Source organism: Kwoniella dendrophila, chromosome 2, assembly GCF_036810415.1.
Source record: "Kwoniella dendrophila CBS 6074 chromosome 2, complete sequence".
Classification (NCBI taxonomy): Eukaryota; Fungi; Basidiomycota; class Tremellomycetes; order Tremellales; family Cryptococcaceae; genus Kwoniella; species Kwoniella dendrophila.
Window position 1 is genome coordinate 1,298,910 of NC_089477.1, and position 17,214 is coordinate 1,316,123.

The window sequence follows — 17,214 nt, forward strand, 5'->3', positions numbered from 1 at the left end:
ATTGACGAAAAACTGTGCATGTTCTTCGTTTCCCTTCCTTTGCGGTTTAGGATGGCATTGCATACATACTAAAAGTCTACCTAAATTACTGTACAAAGTACAGACAGATCCTTTGCTAAAACAGTAACGTCATTATGGCTTTCCCAGGGATCCTTTCGAAATGGTTCCCCATTGCCTTCTTGCAGAGTCTTCGATGAGAATTAGGGGATGACGAGGATACTTCGATAACCCCTTTGATAGTTCACTGCTTCAGCTTGGTAAAGGAAATACTGCTCTGCATACCTGTACTCGTATTTCGAGTTAGCCAAATCGAGATTCCACGATCAACGAAGTAGTATAAATAGATCGATACAATATGCAGTGACAGTGTTTTCCATTTCTACTTGTGTTCAATCATTCACTATAAATTGTCATTTGTATCAATCTCCTTGAGCTTACAAAAAAAGGTCACAACCTGATAAACTTATAAAAATGCGATTTTGGAGGAGAACACCGACAAGTAACGCTACGGTTTCTAACGATTCATCAAATGAAGATGATTTTGTACTAGTTGGAGCAGATGATGACTGCGTATCAGCTCACTCAGATGATGAGTTTGGAACTATGATCAGACCGGAAGATGATTTAAAAAGTGAAGTGACGGCCCGGTTAACTTACAGACACGAGCATATCACCAAACCATATTGTCAAACATTTCCTAATGGAAATACGATAATCAGAGGAAGTTATAAAACTCAATACGGACCTATATATCGTAAAATAGAGTTTGATCCTTGTGATGTTGATCAAAGGCTTCCATACACTTCAATATTCCATTCAAGAATTGGGGAAGATAAGAGATGTGTGAGTAAAGCAATAATGCGGTATTCTGAACTATCGTATCTAACGCATTCCCTTGTTTGTTTATGTATGACCAAATTGGAAACCCGAAAATCCAGACAGAATGCTCAAATGGACTTCGAAAAGAGAATGAATATCGAAAGGTCGAGGTATTATTTTCAACAGGAACTACGGTGCTCAAGTGCGATGATTGCGATAACCACCGGAATGATCCTAAAGGTTTTGTTCTCATCAATCCCGATGGAGACATATCATTCAATGATTTCGTGAGATCCCGAAAATTCAATTGTTCAAAATGCTCTACAGCAACTAATCACAGTCTTGCGAAACGTCCTCACGATGTTGGAACCGCCCATTGAAACAGACTCTACAATGTGTTTCCGATTAAGCTCGTAAAATGCAATGGAGTGAGCAGGATGTCGGTATAAGCAATACATAAGATTTTTCCATAAGTTGGTAGGCGGTACAGTGTGATATGCAGGATATACTAATTGAGCTTGTAGTACAGCTTTTCGAAACGTTTGCAATAGGTGTAGACGGTTAACATCACGTGCAATTATCGTTAATCTACTAACCACATTATTTGTATAATATTTCAAAACACTGGTTTAGCTCGATTCTTCGCTACCCTTCGAGTTGACCATATCCTTAGGTATCACTTTGTGCAGCCGATGCGTTATTTAAAACTCGCGAGTTACTAAGTGTTCTAGCTCTATTTCGACTGTGGAAGTACGTTGACTGCGGAACAAAACAGAAACTGTATCAGCTTTTGTGATCGATTCGTTCCAACACACAAAGTGAGAACAAGGAAGGACGAGCAACACAGATACTCACAGGTGATTCAGGCTCCTCATCCCCTTCGTCATCATGGTCATCGTCATCATCATCTCCCCATATATTATCATCTTCAGGTAAAGCAATTACACCACTTCCAGGATCGAAACTGATTTTCTTTCTGAGATTTGATACTGATGAATCTAGCTCTGATGGTGGTGGTGTTGGATCTCTCCATGGATTCGAACTTTCACCCGTAGATCCGTATATACCTGATCCAGATCGTGAAGAGGTTTGACCTTTTTTCAAACTGGTGGATGATTTGGAAGGATGTAATGATTGACCAGTTGACCATCCTTCAGGTGTACCAGTTGCCGACTCTTCCATTCCACCGGTATTTGTATTTGAATCCCTTCCAGATTGACCTTCTCCATCACGCTGGCTCTCTCGCTTCAGTTTCTTAGCTACTTTCCTCCTCAAACTCAATACAACACCTTTCTTTCCCCCTTCTTTAGCTCCATCACCGAATTGAGCCCTAGCAGGTAGCCACGGTGTCGGTAATAATCCACTCAACGCAGGATGAGCGTATCGTCTTCTACCTGTATTCAAAACGCCAAAGTAGAAGTTGTTCATTGGCGGTTGAGAATAATCTGTTCTTCTGTCACTTGGTGCGACGTATAGTGTTTCATCGTTGACAGCATATCGCCTATGATTGAGATTGCTAAAGACTTGTTCCATTAATAACATGCGCGCCAGGATGTTTTGCTGATCACAACTCACCTTTGACTTCTGCTGACAGCTCCTTCATCACCTACACCTGCAACACCGGTAGGCTCTTCTCCTCTTTTGACTTCACAAATACTGCTTAGAGCTAAGAACTGACTTAATGGTCCAAAGTCTCTATACATCGCGAAACTCCAATAGAGAGTATACAGTATGAGCGGTACCATTGCTCCAGATGCCCAGAAGAACTGTCGTAGCGAGAATAAACCGGTCATAAATAGCTGAAACAGGATTAAAGCCCATAATGTACGAGCGAACGTTATTCGCCATGCTTCACCGTTTGATTCGTAAGGTTTGAAGTAGACTAGTGTAAAAGCATAAGCTACGGATTATGACATACTGGTATGGACAGTCCGACTAACTGAACAATAATTTATATTTATACACAAGATCTAAGATGATGTCAGCTTCCCATAGAAGATACATACCAAAAACAACTTACATGCAACGCCGAAATAGATTGCACCAAATACCAAAATAAGAGGACTCATGACACTGTATACCAATGTTATGGTGAAAACTAGTAATGCTTGAGGATACACCCAGCCATAGTTTAGCATTGGAGGGGCATTGGCTTCGGCATAATCTACGCGAACCGTCAGCTCAAGTAAACGTTGTTAAGATATCAGCTAACCTCGAGGTGTCTTCGTTGATAGAGCTCTGGAGTACCCAAGAGTGAGAAGTGGACCCATGTTGAGCAATTGTAGCGGCATGAGGCCGAGGGCTGTATAACCGGATCAATTTCAGCTTAGAGTACCTTATTGAAAAGGACTCACCTTGCAACATGACATAAGAGACCATGAAGTTCCGCACATTTGCTCCTTGTAAAGCGCTAGCTAGCTTTTGCGGAATCTGTGCAAACCGATGAGCCTGTATTCGATAATTGAGTCAGAAATAGCGTAGCTCACCTTCATAGGGCTATCGACAAAGTCTCGCACGATAGCGATATACGTTGTGGTAAGAAGAAAAACAAATAATACTGATATCAATAAGAAGAGGTGATATCTTGAACAAATCCACATATCAGCTTGAGCTACTCCGAAATGATTGTAAGAACCTACTTTTTGAGTAAAGAATATTCAGTCGCACTTCTACTCTTAAATCCTTGCATATAACTTAGCCCTATGAGGTGTACACGAAAATCCGGTTAGTCAGCTGTGCGCTAATAAAAAAGAGCAAAACAGCTCACATTCGAGGAAGAATGGCAAGAGACCGTTGAAAATGGTCAATGCCAAAAGAGGTAAAGAATTCTGTACGATCGCTGCCAAACGAGGGGAAGCATCAATGATATTTGCCAACCATGGCATAATTTTCTTAATTTCCTCGTAAGATAGAAGGGTTGCAAGCGATGATACCGGGACTATATTCTTGACATATTAGCAAAACAGTATTTATCGATGAATAGAAACAACGCACCAAACCAGAATAAGAAGAAAACACCGGTCGTTCCCATGACGAAGAAATCCCTTATTTGTGCTTCACGTTTTGTCATAGAAACTTTGCTCCAGACTACGTCTCTTGGTTCAGGCGCAAGTTCAGTGACGACTGAAGAATGGACTGGGTAGTGTAGGACTTGGCATACGGTTTGCTAAATTGACGGAAACGTGAATAGTTCATATCCACGATTTAGCGAAATGGTAATTATAAGGCAAGTGATCGAAACATGAACTTACAGCATCTTTGGCATCTTCAAAAGTCACAAAAGCAGCATGAGTAGCTTCGAATCTACCTTTCTTTCTTAATTCTTTGACTTCTTCATCAGCTTTTCTAAACTCCTTTTCCCAGAACTCGATCGAATCAACTTTATTGCCGAGCCAATTTGGTCTATAAGTCGGTCTAGGTCTTGTAGTATGTATGTGAACGTGAGTTCTGGATTCACCATCTTCTGCTTCCGATTGAGATTCAGCGAGATTACTTGCAGAGGAACCGTTCGCAGGTGTTTGTGGGGAAGAGGTAGTCAAATTTGGACCTTGATGAGTTTCTTCTTCATTCGTATTATCATTGTCTTCGTCTAGATCTGGGATTAGTCTGGCTTCTGCAGGTTGAGGTGAAGTGGCTGAAGAGGGTGAAGTAGTCAGATTACCCGCGAGTGATGGTTTGATGTATACATTTGCGTTGTATCCTTTTATTGCTTTTCCTGCTGGATTTCCTACCCAATCTACCCAAGCTTCTTCAAGTTTCAGTAAAGCAATAGTCCTTCTTTCTAACATTCTTCTAACAGGTTCAACCTCCCTACAAACACTAACGCTTTCTACCATCCATCCGCAACTTTCGAAATAATCTGCTAAAGCTCTATCACCCCTTAGATGTTGTGGTAGATTAGACACCAAGACTGTTCTAGCTGATATTGAGTGAATGAGGTGTAGTCCGAAGGATTGTCGAGAAAGAACGAATCGATGGAAATTGTTGTGGAAGAAGGATAAACACAAGGCAGTGAAGAGATAAGTGAAGATTAAATGTATAGTAGATGAAGTTGTAGGGTCAAGCAGGACGTCGTAGAAACTGGGCCGAGTTACTGGTGTCGTGTTAGTGGCAAAGGCGTTGTCGTATAGCATTGTTGACGAGGTTGTGCTGTTTTCACCGGGATCAGGAGCAGAGTCTGTTGAGCCATGTCGCTATAATCATTGGTGCTATTGAGCTGTACTTCCCAATCTAATTGCAAAATCAAGTATACTTACAAATAGATTCAACGGTATGAGCACCAACACAGCCAAGAAGGCAGATAAACTGAATAGCATAAATGCCATTCTGAAGAAATTAAGAAGCTACAAACACGTTACACGTTTGTGAATATTTAGTTCTTAGCATTACATCTTATCTTTCATGTTAGACTACTCACTACAGCAGCATCTAATCCCACAGTCTGAAGTACGGTAAATTCTGATGTTCTAAGAGTAGGTCTAATCCAACCGAAAAATCTTGTCTTATTGGACGAGCTTTGGGCGTCAGGTGAATGAGCAGGTGTCGGCGAGAAATCTGCATTAGGTGATACATTTCAGCTTTCTAGTCAAACTCCCTTTCGATATAGCAGCAGACACTATAGAGGAGACGTGATCTGACTGACCTTTCAATTTGGTCCTTCCCATATACACTACATCCCACCTTGTCCTCAAAAAGCAAAAAGCAAAGAAACTCGTTAGACCGATAGCTAAGGATAATGTCAACTGAGTAGAAAACCAAGGACCTGAACATAAACAGATAGTATCAGTCGATAGCCTTGTACAGATTACATCTTTGTGACGATGCACCTACCATCAAATTTCTCTGTATTTGGCAAAATCCGCAAGAAAAGAACGATAATTTAGCTGTCTACTTGTGATCCATCTATACCGATAATACACTAAAACATGATTCCCAAAGTATCAATGACGGGAAGACTCACGCATCGGTCCACTTCCAGGTGGTAGAGGACTAGTATCGTTCTTATCATCGCCATTATCTAAAGATTGTAACAATACATTTCCTAACCAAGTCAAGGAGGAAGACATCTTGATCTTTGTTTGCACTGTACTATTCTTTTCAATAACACAGGTTTTTCCTAGTTTTATCTTTGCTTTCACGGTCAAAGTATCCAGAGAGTTACCAACATGTATCGAACTTTCCGTGAGGACTTGGTAAACAAGCTGTCTGATAGAAGTGTGATTAGACTATTTCATGAAAGACAAAAGAGAAAGGATAATGTTATTGACGATCTAACAAATCTTTTGACATTTCATAGTGGTCGTGCGACTTTTGAGCCCCGCAACGAAAACTCGTTTGATGACGTTGAGATATATATCTTCAGAGGTGGCAAAAATCGCTGCATGCCAAAGAGCACAAATTATAACTAAATCATATCATGATAAGATGCATACATCCATCTTATCAAATCTCTCATCTCGCTTCATAATCACTGTCCATTCACATTGACGAGGATGAATATTTGAAATGGGTGGGGAAGTGAAAGAAAAAAGAGAAAAGTAAAATCCGAGGGATATATGTAAGATAAGTGCTATATATCCTAAGTAACTTGTTTATGGAAGGGAACTACATAACACGTATATCGAGTGAGAAGCAATGATGAAAATTTGGGTATCTAAACGTTATTTAGAAATAATGCAGGTATATATTGTTCATTGTAAAAAAGAAAGACGTGATTTGTTGTTTCTTTTGCCTTATTATCTGATTTGAAGTATGTAAAGGTAGGAAAAGATTTGAGATTGTCGTAAGAGATGATTGGAAATTTTATCGTTCATGAAGCACAGTCAGGGGAAACTGCTTCAACTATTCCTGTAATACTGATAGGCGTTTATGAAGTTACCACCTAACATGTATCGATAAGTTTGTTCTTAGGGAAAGTACCGCCTATTATGACAAATTTTGTTAGTATTTATGTCTGCTCAACTATCTATGCATATCTGAACTCACCGTATGCGGCCCAAGTAGTCAAATTAGCATTGTTATACGCCTCGGCATGTCTTGAAATATAATCGGCAGTGGGGTAATCTGATGGATCACAACCGACTGAACCTGAATCGGTACGTTGATAGACTCTGATCCAATCGATTCTGACGTAGTTTGGCCAAATCAAATTATCAAGATCTACAGCCTGGAAATTGTTTGACATTCCGAAATTGAAGATCAAAGCCATTGGTTCTTCAGGAATAATTCTTCTTCCGATACCAACTCTGGTATTTTCTGCTACTGCATCAGCATACATTGTCCAACTTGGTTTACCATCACTGTACCAAGCGATATAACCGTCTTCTCTCTTATCAGGGTAAGATTGCCATTCCATACCAAATGTCGTAAATTGTTTGTTTTGACCAGGTTGACTGTAATAAATATCTGTAGGTACACGTGTTAGAGTTGATACAGCTTGTTGGAAATTACCACCTAAATACGTATTCCAGTAAGAAAGACTTTTATCGTATTGCTTGAAATTTGCAGATGCATTGTTGAATTGATAATGATCATCGAATGGAGCGACTTGGAATGACTGAGAAACTTCACCCCTGGACTCGGAAAGGATGATTTGCGCTTCGATCAAATCGATTTCAGGAGCAGCTCGACCAACGCCAACATTAGGTCCAGGATGATCTTCGCCAGAACATGTACAAGCGGAAAGTCTTTGACCCGGGAGGTATGAGAGAGGACCATCGTTTGATCCAGTAGTGAGAGTGGCAGCAGGTCCAGTACCATTGTGGTATGTTTGATTGGCAAGAGTACCGATATCACATGAATCATAGGTGTATGGCCATAATCCTTCTGTGGTAGCACCGTAACCAGGTCGACCTAAGTTACCCATAGTCCAGATACCAGGCCAGAAACCACCAACAGTGGTCATACCGGGAAGACTTGCAGAAACTTCGATATAAGCATTCTTGTTGAAACATAATTTATTCCACGATTGAATCATACCAGATTTAAAGTTAAGATCGTGAATGTTTTCTTGCGTCATAGTGAGGACAAGGTGACCATCTTGGGTGGTAGCAGCAGAAGGATCGTACCATTCAAGATCACTACGGGAGGAGTTAGTGCATTCATAACGAAGAAGTAGCGATAGCAGTGAAAGTTTACTTACCCTGTAGCCCAATAGTGGAAATCGACAGCTTGGAAGAAAGGATCATCACCATCGTAGAAAGTTCTTCCATCCTTGTTAAATTCATCTGAGAATACTAAATCCCATGTGTTTCCATCTGCACCCTTTTTAGTGTAAGCATCTGTTGGAGTATCAAGATCGATGAGTTGAGGTAAACCAGTGATTGAAGGATATTGACCACTACCATTGATACCACCTAAATTATAACCAGATGTATTTGCACCTGAAGAATTACTATTACCATAATACCAAGCTATGATTGGATAACCTGCGAAAAGCATTACACCACCACAAGCTAAGAACAATAAAGTTAAAGCATTTGCCCAACCTCTCCATGAAGCTATATCGAATGGAGTGCTAAGATCTTTCTTTTCACCTGCTGTAAAAGTATGTAAATGATCATCTAAATCATCATCATCATCTAATGGATTTGCTGGAGCATAAGCACCTTTGGTTAAAGCTGCATCTGAAGCTGCTGAATTTGTTGTTGTTGTTGGTGCTATATTTGCAGTTGGACCAAATCTATTTCCAGATGAAAATGACGCGTAAGAAGCTCCATTGGAGCTATTGGGTGCACCTCTATGTGACATGTGAGAAGATTGTTCGTATGATGCTAATGAAGATTCAGAAAGGCGCTGGCTCATACCAGGTGTTTGAGCAGACGCGAGTAAAGGTTCACGGCCAAGCGAAGGCGATTGGCTGCCGTACTGCATTGAGTAATTAAAAGGTTAAACCAATACCAGACCAATGACAATAACCAAAGGAAGTTACGATTCCCAAGGTTGGTGAATGAGAAGGGACGTGTTGGTTGTTAGGTTGTTGTGATGCCAAGACGTTGATAATAGTTATTATTGGGTATGGGTCATGTAGGGAAAAAGATTTGGTTGTTGATTTTGATGGTTTCGAATAGTTCAAATTTGATCAACCGTGTTGAGAAAGCCAAGAGCCAAGAGATTGAATTGGTGAAAAGAAAGGAAAGGGTAATACAGGGTTTCGTCAACTAAGATTCTACACTTGGACTTGATATTGTTGATAAGGAAAAGAAAAGAGCGATAAAGAGAGACAGTGTCAAAGCTAGATAAGACGATTCCAACTGTTATCGAATGATGAATATTGACAAGAATGGTCAAAACTGCAGAAAACAGAAAAAAAGAATGCAGCAACTTGAAAACAGCGACGACACGGCTGGTAGTATACTGTAGATGTATAGATAGGGGCTGTGAATAGCTTTGGTGAAGATTTTGAATTGAATTAACAAGTCTATGGACGCGCGGGAACAGAGGAGGAAAAAAAAACAAAGAACACCTATAGTGGCACGAGATCAGGGTCCAATTTGGGTATTCCTGTCTTTTAGCTGCGATTCTTTGTTCTATACGAATCACCGCTTTTTTTTTCATTTATATTCCATTCACAAGATCTTACGTATGTATCTTCTTGTTCAATCCCGTGATGATCTTCCACTTGCATTATTTTGCTGCTCAAAGACATGACATTTTACAATCGATACCAAGTCTTGAACTTGCTATGATACCACAACCTACAAGAAGGGCAACGGTTGCTCATTGCAATCAAGCGCAAAGGGGCCTTCCTCATTGGGTAACTGCCGTATTTTAACGGAATCTTAAGTAGAAAACATGATCCGGAAACACCAAAACCGAACGAAAACTGAACTCACCAAACCACCTTGTCCAGATGAACTATTTGTACTTTTGTTTCCTCTCTGTTTCATTATTATACTACAAGATGCTTAATCCTGATTGGTGGTGGATGCTCGTTGTAGTATCACTAGGTTTTTGTTTTATTGTTTCTGCTGTTCTTTGCAGCCAGTTTCTGGATTTGATAGTTAAATTTATTGATTTTATGTATGGTAAAAAACGCGAGGAAAAGGATGTTTCAGGGGTTTGATTGAAGAATGGGTATGACGAAAGTGGTCGTAGATATCTCGGTAAAACCTTTAGAATGTTTTCACTACGGATACTTTACTTCGATGTTTGAAAGATATGAGAAGGAATCAAATATACATGAGGTATTGTAGCAAGTCAGCAGTTGTGACCTGGGAATACTGTACTAGCTCAGAATAGAGGCAGGAAATTACCGACGCGGACGTGGGACCAACCTATACAATCAGGTGCAAAGATCTTTCATGACTAAAAGCTAAGTCGCGCTCACCGACGTGGTTGATTTTCGTCAGACCTATTGTTATATCTTGTATAGCATCTGATGATGTACCATGATGGCGTTCGACCTTTCAACGATTCGTTTCTTACACTTCAACCTATTGCAAGTCTCTGATTTGGTGATATTGAACAGAAGCCGCTACTCAACGATACATGCCATAGGACAACAAAACAGATACATCCTGAACAACGATACATTTTTAAAATCACAAAAAAAGTGATCGCAGGCAACATAAGAACATGAGAAGGCAAAGAGATAAAAATAGCAAACGAAGACCACTTCTAAGTGATAAGTAGGAGCAGACTATATCAAGTTATACCTAAACTATGTATAAAAACATAAAAAGCCACAGCTGTAAATTTACTTTAATCAAATATGCGACTTGTTATGGTTACTTTTTCTCAGATACCACCTCGAAAGCCACAGCTGTAAATTTACTTTAATCAAATATGCGACTTGTTATGGTTACTTTTTCTCAGATACCACCTCGATCCGTACATCCTCCATAGCTTCCTTTTCATCTTGAGCAATATCAACAATATCTTTACCTTGTACACCATATTCTGCAGTTTCATCTGTAAATTTTATTTTATTTTCAAGTTAAAATAATCATCATTAAATCAGTATGATATTTTGAATATTTACCTCTCAAATACAAAAACTATGTAGAACTCACCTTTAACGATTGTAGATTTGAATTTTCGGGCAGGTACTTTATTTGCGAACAAAATATCTAATTCTGTAAATGATCTACCACCTGTTTCAGGTAATCTGAAGAATGCCCAAAGTATACGCCATCCTAACCAAAAGAAGCTAATGTATTTTGGAAAGAATGAGGAATTTTGACCGTTATTAGCATGAATATGTAGAATTTATATACTCTACGCTTCATCTTTACTTACCCAGATTTAGCTTTTAAATTCCAACCATCTGCAGCAACCATTCTAGTATTAATTTGTTGAGCTATAATTGCACAAACAACATAAATGAATCTACCTAAAACAATTGATCTACTTCTTAATCTTGATGAAGGTAATTCACCAACAATTGAATAACAAACTGGACCTAAACTAAAATGAAATATTAAATTAATCATAATCATTAATCCTCCTGTTGCTTTTAAACTTGAATCTGTTTTAACTATACATCCTAATATTCCAATTGGTAATAAACATAATGCTTCAGATAATAATCCAGATAAATAAATCGGTCTTCTTCCAAAATATCCTAAAAATATCCATGATCTATAATGAAATGATAAATGTCTATCAGCATGACCGCTAGTTTTCGATGTTTTTCTTTCTAAACAATCAACACAGATTTAACGTACAAACCGACACCGACAATTCCCATAGCATGTAGAATTAAATTCATATTGAAAGCCTCTTTAGTCGACATACCAGCTTGTTTTAAGCTACAAAGGTAGGGTTGACCGTGATGTTAGCCATGCATTCAAGTTCTGTAATAGTATGAAATATTTTCCGCTCCTCCGTTGAGAACCACTCATCACTCACAATTCAACAGTTAAACCAGTTATCATATTACCATTCCAAATTTGGACTAACCAAGTACCGATCATCTAGTATATCGTTTTGACCGAAATCAGTACGATATATACTTAGTAAGAGAAATCCAGTTTATACCGATAGAATTGACTTACAATTTCAGTTCTTCTTAATTGAGGACCTTTCATAAATAATTCTTGAAAAGTTCCATTTTTAGCATCTAATTTTTCCATTTCATCTGTATGTCTCATATAAGCAATATAACCTTTAATTTCATTTTCGCTTTTATGAAATCCTTTTTTTTAGCTGTTCTAATTAAAGTTTTTTCAGCTTGATCAAAATTTCCTTTTCTTACTAACCACCATGCAGATTCAGGTGCGAAAAAACAACCTAAAGCTAAAGGTATTGGCCATATCCATTGTAAATGCAAATGGTAATTTCCATGCTAAATCACCTTTTAAATTTAATACTCCTTTCATAACTCCAGCTGCTATAAAACCTCCCTATTTTACGATTCGCAAGATATAAGATAATAAATCAGCAAAATCACCTCATACTTGTGAACTTTTCAAGTTATGCCTAGATAGATGATCACTTACACCACCCCATCCAACAGAAGCGAAAGCAGCTAAATAACCTCTCATTTTTATTGGGCAGATTTCAGCTGCATAAGCTGTTGCGAGTGTTTCTTCATGATTTTTAAAACGAGAGTCATTCAATTATCTGCTAGTATATTCATCAACGAAAATTACAGAAATTTGATGACCCACGAAACATTCCCCAAGGTATACCCATAACCAATTCAGCACCAATTAACGTATTTAAATTTATACTAAAGACAGCTAAAAAAATTGATAAAGTCATTGCGATCATACCTGAAATATAGGTTTTCTTTGAACCATATTTTTCTTGACAAATACCAGTTATAATTAATCCAATTAATTGACCAACTTTACCTGAATTTAAGAATGCACCTTGATATAGTGCAGGTATAACTAATTTTCCATTATGTAATTTACCAAATTTTGATTGAAATTGTGGCATTCCATAAAATGTTGATAACTATATTATTTGTATTATGCCATATGAAGTTAGAAAATATCAAAATCTCTCGCATAGTAGTCACATAATGTGGAATGAATTAATCGTGTACTCACTAAAGCAGTATCATAACCTTCCATAAATAAAGCACAACTTAAAAACAAACTCCACATTCCTGCACCCCAATGATTTCTCCAACATTGTATAAAAGTCTCAGACTTTTGCCTTGATACTACTTCATGACCGATTCTAATTAATTCGGGATCAATATCTTGAGAGACTGCTCTTAATTGTTCATCAGTCAATCCAATGATTTGCGGTTCCTTCTTGATGTTGGTCGTTCCACCCATGTTTGACGTACTATATCATTCTGCTTTCCCTGGATTATCAATCCCATAGTACTTGTCGAATGAAGGATAAGACAGCGAGAGAAATTATCAAACGTTTTTTTGATTTATTCTTGCCATAGTATTTGTATGGTTACTGCAATACCCCGCGTGGATCCCCCACGGTCCTCCTCGATCAGCGTGAGATGAGCAAACAAGTCAACCTTCATAGGGCATGATTGCTAAAAGCTATTAGAAGGATGATCGTTCAGCTGGTATGTTATCGGAAGATGATGTACCGAATTGAGACAGAAAGACTGACTACCATGAGGAGATATCCACTTCATCCGCCTATCGTTTCGGTCATACGCGACAACTCTAACCTTGGAATTTTAGCGCCTGACTCTGAGACAGCGGTAAGCTACACTTGCATATTACTGTAATATATATGATATGTGGAGATTACAGTCTCAATGATTTGATGGATACTCTAAATCAGAGATGGAATAAAATACTTAAATTCCGGGCTGCCACATTAGTATTTTCTTGGCAGGAACAAATGATAAAAAAAGGTTAACAAGTCTAACTTGATTTAGAAAAGGTATCCACCTGTATCAAGATAGGAACATTTGGTCGACCAGATCTCCTCTTACACGGATTGGGAATATCGTTGAGCGTTCTACATGTGATCGATCTTGTCAAAAAACCACGAATCATCTACATTTAGACGTATCGGTGTCTTGGCAAAACTTGATCAACGGGTTAGAAATGGTCCGATCCCTATGTTTGCTAATGATGCCTTGCGACATTCATGTCATTTAACATCAGTCGATTTATTAGTCACGGTTCATAATTCTACCCATATCCATCGGCCGGAAGCGATCTAATATTGTATGGATAGTCAGTCGTATCTTGCTCAAATGGTGTAAGATTGTACCAGTATCGCGCGATTCATCATGCATTGTTTACTATATGTATCTGATATCAATCTGAGTAAGCATGATGTGTGCTTGAAAGGCACTACAAATAACACTGCTCACAACACTGATCCGTTACAGCTATCCGGAGCCGCACTAGTCCTCATCGTCTTCATCTTCGTCTTCATCAAAATCGTCACTTCCACTATCTAACTCAGGTATACCTTCTTCATCATCGTCATTGAGCATGATCACGTCTTCTGTATCTTTCGTATTTTCCACAACCACGGCAATGCTATTCGCTGAAGCAGAAGGTTGAGATATGAAGTCTGAAACGACTGGCAAGGATGGCACGGCAACATTCTCCTCAGCTAAAGAAACTGAAGCTGGGACAGTCGTACTTCGAGCTGCTGGTGCGGGTATCTCACCGGCGGGAATTGCTGGATTGGCCTTTATAGCTGTCTCTACAGATGAAATAGATTGCGTTTGCGCTGAGGCTTCACTCGTAGTTGCGTTATTTGTTATCGTTGTGGTGGTACTTTGGACAAGCTTATTCAAAGTTGGGTTTGGTGTAGGTGTTATTTGCAAATCACTGGGTTTTTGAATCGACTTTTCAGCTACCATATTTTCTGATACTTCGTCTCCATCTTCAACTTCGTCGACAACTCCAAAACCCATTCCTAGCCGTCCTTTCCGTTCTTCTTCGCCTTCTTTAACGAAGAAATGCAGTTGAGAGAGCGGTGGTAGGGGTCTCATTAAGGGTGGTAGTGAGGGGTGCAAGATAGGTGCAAGTTTTTCATTATGTTGGTCCTACGCATCGATAAAGGAATGAGTGTCAGCAAGATAGGATTATAAACCGCTTGTCTGCTTATGATAGTATCAAAGGTGGGATCAAAACTTACGAGAACCGATATTATAAGGCTCTTCCATCCTCGACCTGTACCACTCTCGCCTTCAGTCATCAACACAGCTTTTTCAAGTACTTTGTGTATACTTTCGCGACATTCAGCTTGAGCAGCTGAAGAAGGTAGAGTTCCCCCAAGCGACGGTAATGATAGATATAGTGATAGATGTAGTCGAATGGAAAAAGTTAACAAGGAGGGGGATAAGAGCGGAGTTGGATGTAAATGAGGAACCACTGTAAAATACGAAATTAATCAGACTCGAGCGACTCCAAGTATAGTTGAATTAGAGAAAGAGGGAAACCCACGTCGCAAAGCTTGCACAACGACCTCTACATCAATCGCTTTCAGACTTCTACTTTCTCTTCCTTCTAATCCACCAACTAGCCCATCTTCGGCGCCTCTAGCTCTCTTTTTCCCTCTTTTACCTCCTCCGATATTTCCAGATGACGTATCAGCCTTCGTTTTGTTTGCCAATAGCGGCTGTACCCTCGTCAGACATATTCGTAATAGACGAGTAGGATATTCGGGTGAGGCTAAAGCTGAAGGAAATAAGGTGAGAAGTAATTGATGGAACTTGAGAAGTTGAATTTGGGTGTCACTGCATTAAGTTGAATTCATAAGTTAGGATTTGCCAAGTCGAATGAGCTCATTCAACAAATTCCTACTTACGCCATACTGCTTGGAACCCGTTCAGTTAACCAAACACTGTGATCCAAAATACTGCCAAGATGAGGGAAGAGATGATCTCCACAACTACAACAAGTCCCGCAATCAGTTACAAACCCAGCCAAGGAGCATCTTGGTAAGTGACTTACGCTACAGCTACACTGCCAATAAGCTGTACTCCTACAGTCCAGATCCTAGGTAAGGAAGCAAGTAAAGCTGCATGATGTTGAGGCGAAATATATGGTACAGTCTGTATGTCGTAATCAGATAAAGTAACAATGTATATATCAGGGAAACAGACTTACTGGAGTATCTAGCGTAAGGGAGAGACATCTCAGACCTGCTGAAACTATTTGAGCGATTGGGACCGGTACTGGACGAGCGGTAGGATATCTGAGATAACCCTTCGTCAGCCTGGTAAGCATTGTAATACTCACAACTTACCTTAATAAAGCTAAGAGGACCTCTGTAAATCCTTCTGCCCAGTCCAAACAAACAGGAAGTCTGCTTAGAGGGTCTGCAGGTAATTCCGGTAGTCCTGAGGACGCATTTGGAGGTTGTGCCTTTATCGGTTCTGAAAAGAGAGCATATCAGTTTACGCTAATACATCAAATCCGATTTAGATAGCATACCTTCTTCCCACGCATCAGCAGTAATACCGCTCATTGCTCTGCCGAAGCCACCTATAGCTTCTCTAATCTCTATACCCCATGATTGAGGTGATTGCGCTTTACCTGCTGTCACATGTAAAGTAGCTACCAGGTTCGAAGCTGATCTACGTATTTCATATGGAATAGATGGATATGGATTGGTTGGTGTTGGTATTTGAAGTATCAAAGCGTAAAGGGATGGTTTCAATTTAGGTAAAAGTGGTCTAAATGGTGCTGGTGAATGAACGATAAGTATTCGAAGAATAGATAGAAGATCAAGCTAAATCATCGTTATTATCAGCTATACGTGATCAGCTGAAATGAAAGCAGCTCACGATTATATCCCATTCTGGTCTACTTTCAGAAACACTTCGTTCAAATAGTTTCCCAAGAGATACAGATAATTTACCCATTATAGGATGTATAACTTCCCTTTCGAAAGATGGATATTGAGAACTTGAAACTACCAATGCAGTCATTAAGTTTATGTAAGATGGTGAATTGGTTAATGAGCTTGAAGAGGACTACGATAGGAAGGATTAGCTAACGTATCCTAATGAGCGGGTCCGCTTTAATCTAGCTCACAGCAATGTATCCAAGACAAGTTCCCATCCAACCTTTACCATAATTGGTCATTACATAACCTTCTTCATCCATTTCAATGATTTCTTTTGCGATATCACATGATGCTCTTTTATCTGGATTATCATCTCTTGATAGTATAGTAGAATTCAATCGATTGAGAAGTTTGGCGAGAGAAGACTGTGATAAGTCAGATGGATTTGAGAAAGGTTTGTGGGATTGAAGTAGAGGTAAGAAAGAAGGATGTGAAAAGGGTAGAGATGTCAACAGAGATAGTAAAGAGGAAGACATCTTGCTGACTGCCTTCAATTTGTAAGCTACACGATTTCAAGATCTATTGCTTGAACACGAGATTGTTCTTTTCGGTGATACATGTATACATGTATTTACCTCTAGTATCGCTCACAATTACATTCACCTGCTTGAACTTTTGAAATATATTAATGTCTGAAATAATCCTCTAAAC

General features: G+C 39.2%; 4 protein-coding genes across 4 annotated transcripts; all 4 read right to left on the reverse strand.

Annotated features, from left to right (window-relative positions):
- Positions 1-1,488: 1,488 nt before the first annotated feature.
- On the reverse strand, positions 1,489-5,885 carry L201_001895 (uncharacterized protein; the record flags this gene model as incomplete). Its single annotated transcript, XM_066217678.1, has 16 exons — positions 1,489-1,578; positions 1,675-2,335; positions 2,395-2,701; positions 2,760-2,789; positions 2,840-2,983; positions 3,032-3,121; positions 3,174-3,249; positions 3,306-3,402; positions 3,459-3,519; positions 3,587-3,757; positions 3,814-3,985; positions 4,071-5,012; positions 5,076-5,162; positions 5,237-5,373; positions 5,462-5,581; positions 5,780-5,885. The coding sequence occupies 16 exons, from the start codon at positions 5,883-5,885 to the stop codon at positions 1,489-1,491; spliced, it is 3,291 nt and encodes a 1,096-aa protein (XP_066073775.1).
- Positions 5,886-6,700: 815 nt separating this feature from the next.
- On the reverse strand, positions 6,701-8,691 carry L201_001896 (uncharacterized protein; the record flags this gene model as incomplete). The annotated part of the gene is made up of 3 exons (XM_066217679.1): positions 6,701-6,741; positions 6,805-7,898; positions 7,961-8,691. 3 exons carry the CDS (start codon positions 8,689-8,691, stop codon positions 6,701-6,703), a joined length of 1,866 nt encoding a protein of 621 aa, XP_066073776.1.
- A 1,930-nt stretch (positions 8,692-10,621) lies between these two features.
- Positions 10,622-13,052, reverse strand: L201_001897 (uncharacterized protein; the record flags this gene model as incomplete). Its single annotated transcript, XM_066217680.1, has 11 exons — positions 10,622-10,731; positions 10,833-10,969; positions 11,059-11,400; positions 11,487-11,570; positions 11,671-11,735; positions 11,817-11,943; positions 12,021-12,057; positions 12,116-12,164; positions 12,261-12,349; positions 12,432-12,723; positions 12,819-13,052. 11 exons carry the CDS (start codon positions 13,050-13,052, stop codon positions 10,622-10,624), a joined length of 1,566 nt encoding a protein of 521 aa, XP_066073777.1.
- A 1,049-nt stretch (positions 13,053-14,101) lies between these two features.
- Positions 14,102-17,039, reverse strand: L201_001898 (uncharacterized protein; the record flags this gene model as incomplete). The annotated part of the gene is made up of 10 exons (XM_066217681.1): positions 14,102-14,755; positions 14,848-15,083; positions 15,156-15,448; positions 15,520-15,603; positions 15,666-15,766; positions 15,867-15,909; positions 15,961-16,090; positions 16,149-16,446; positions 16,502-16,690; positions 16,752-17,039. 10 exons carry the CDS (start codon positions 17,037-17,039, stop codon positions 14,102-14,104), a joined length of 2,316 nt encoding a protein of 771 aa, XP_066073778.1.
- Positions 17,040-17,214: the final 175 nt, after the last annotated feature.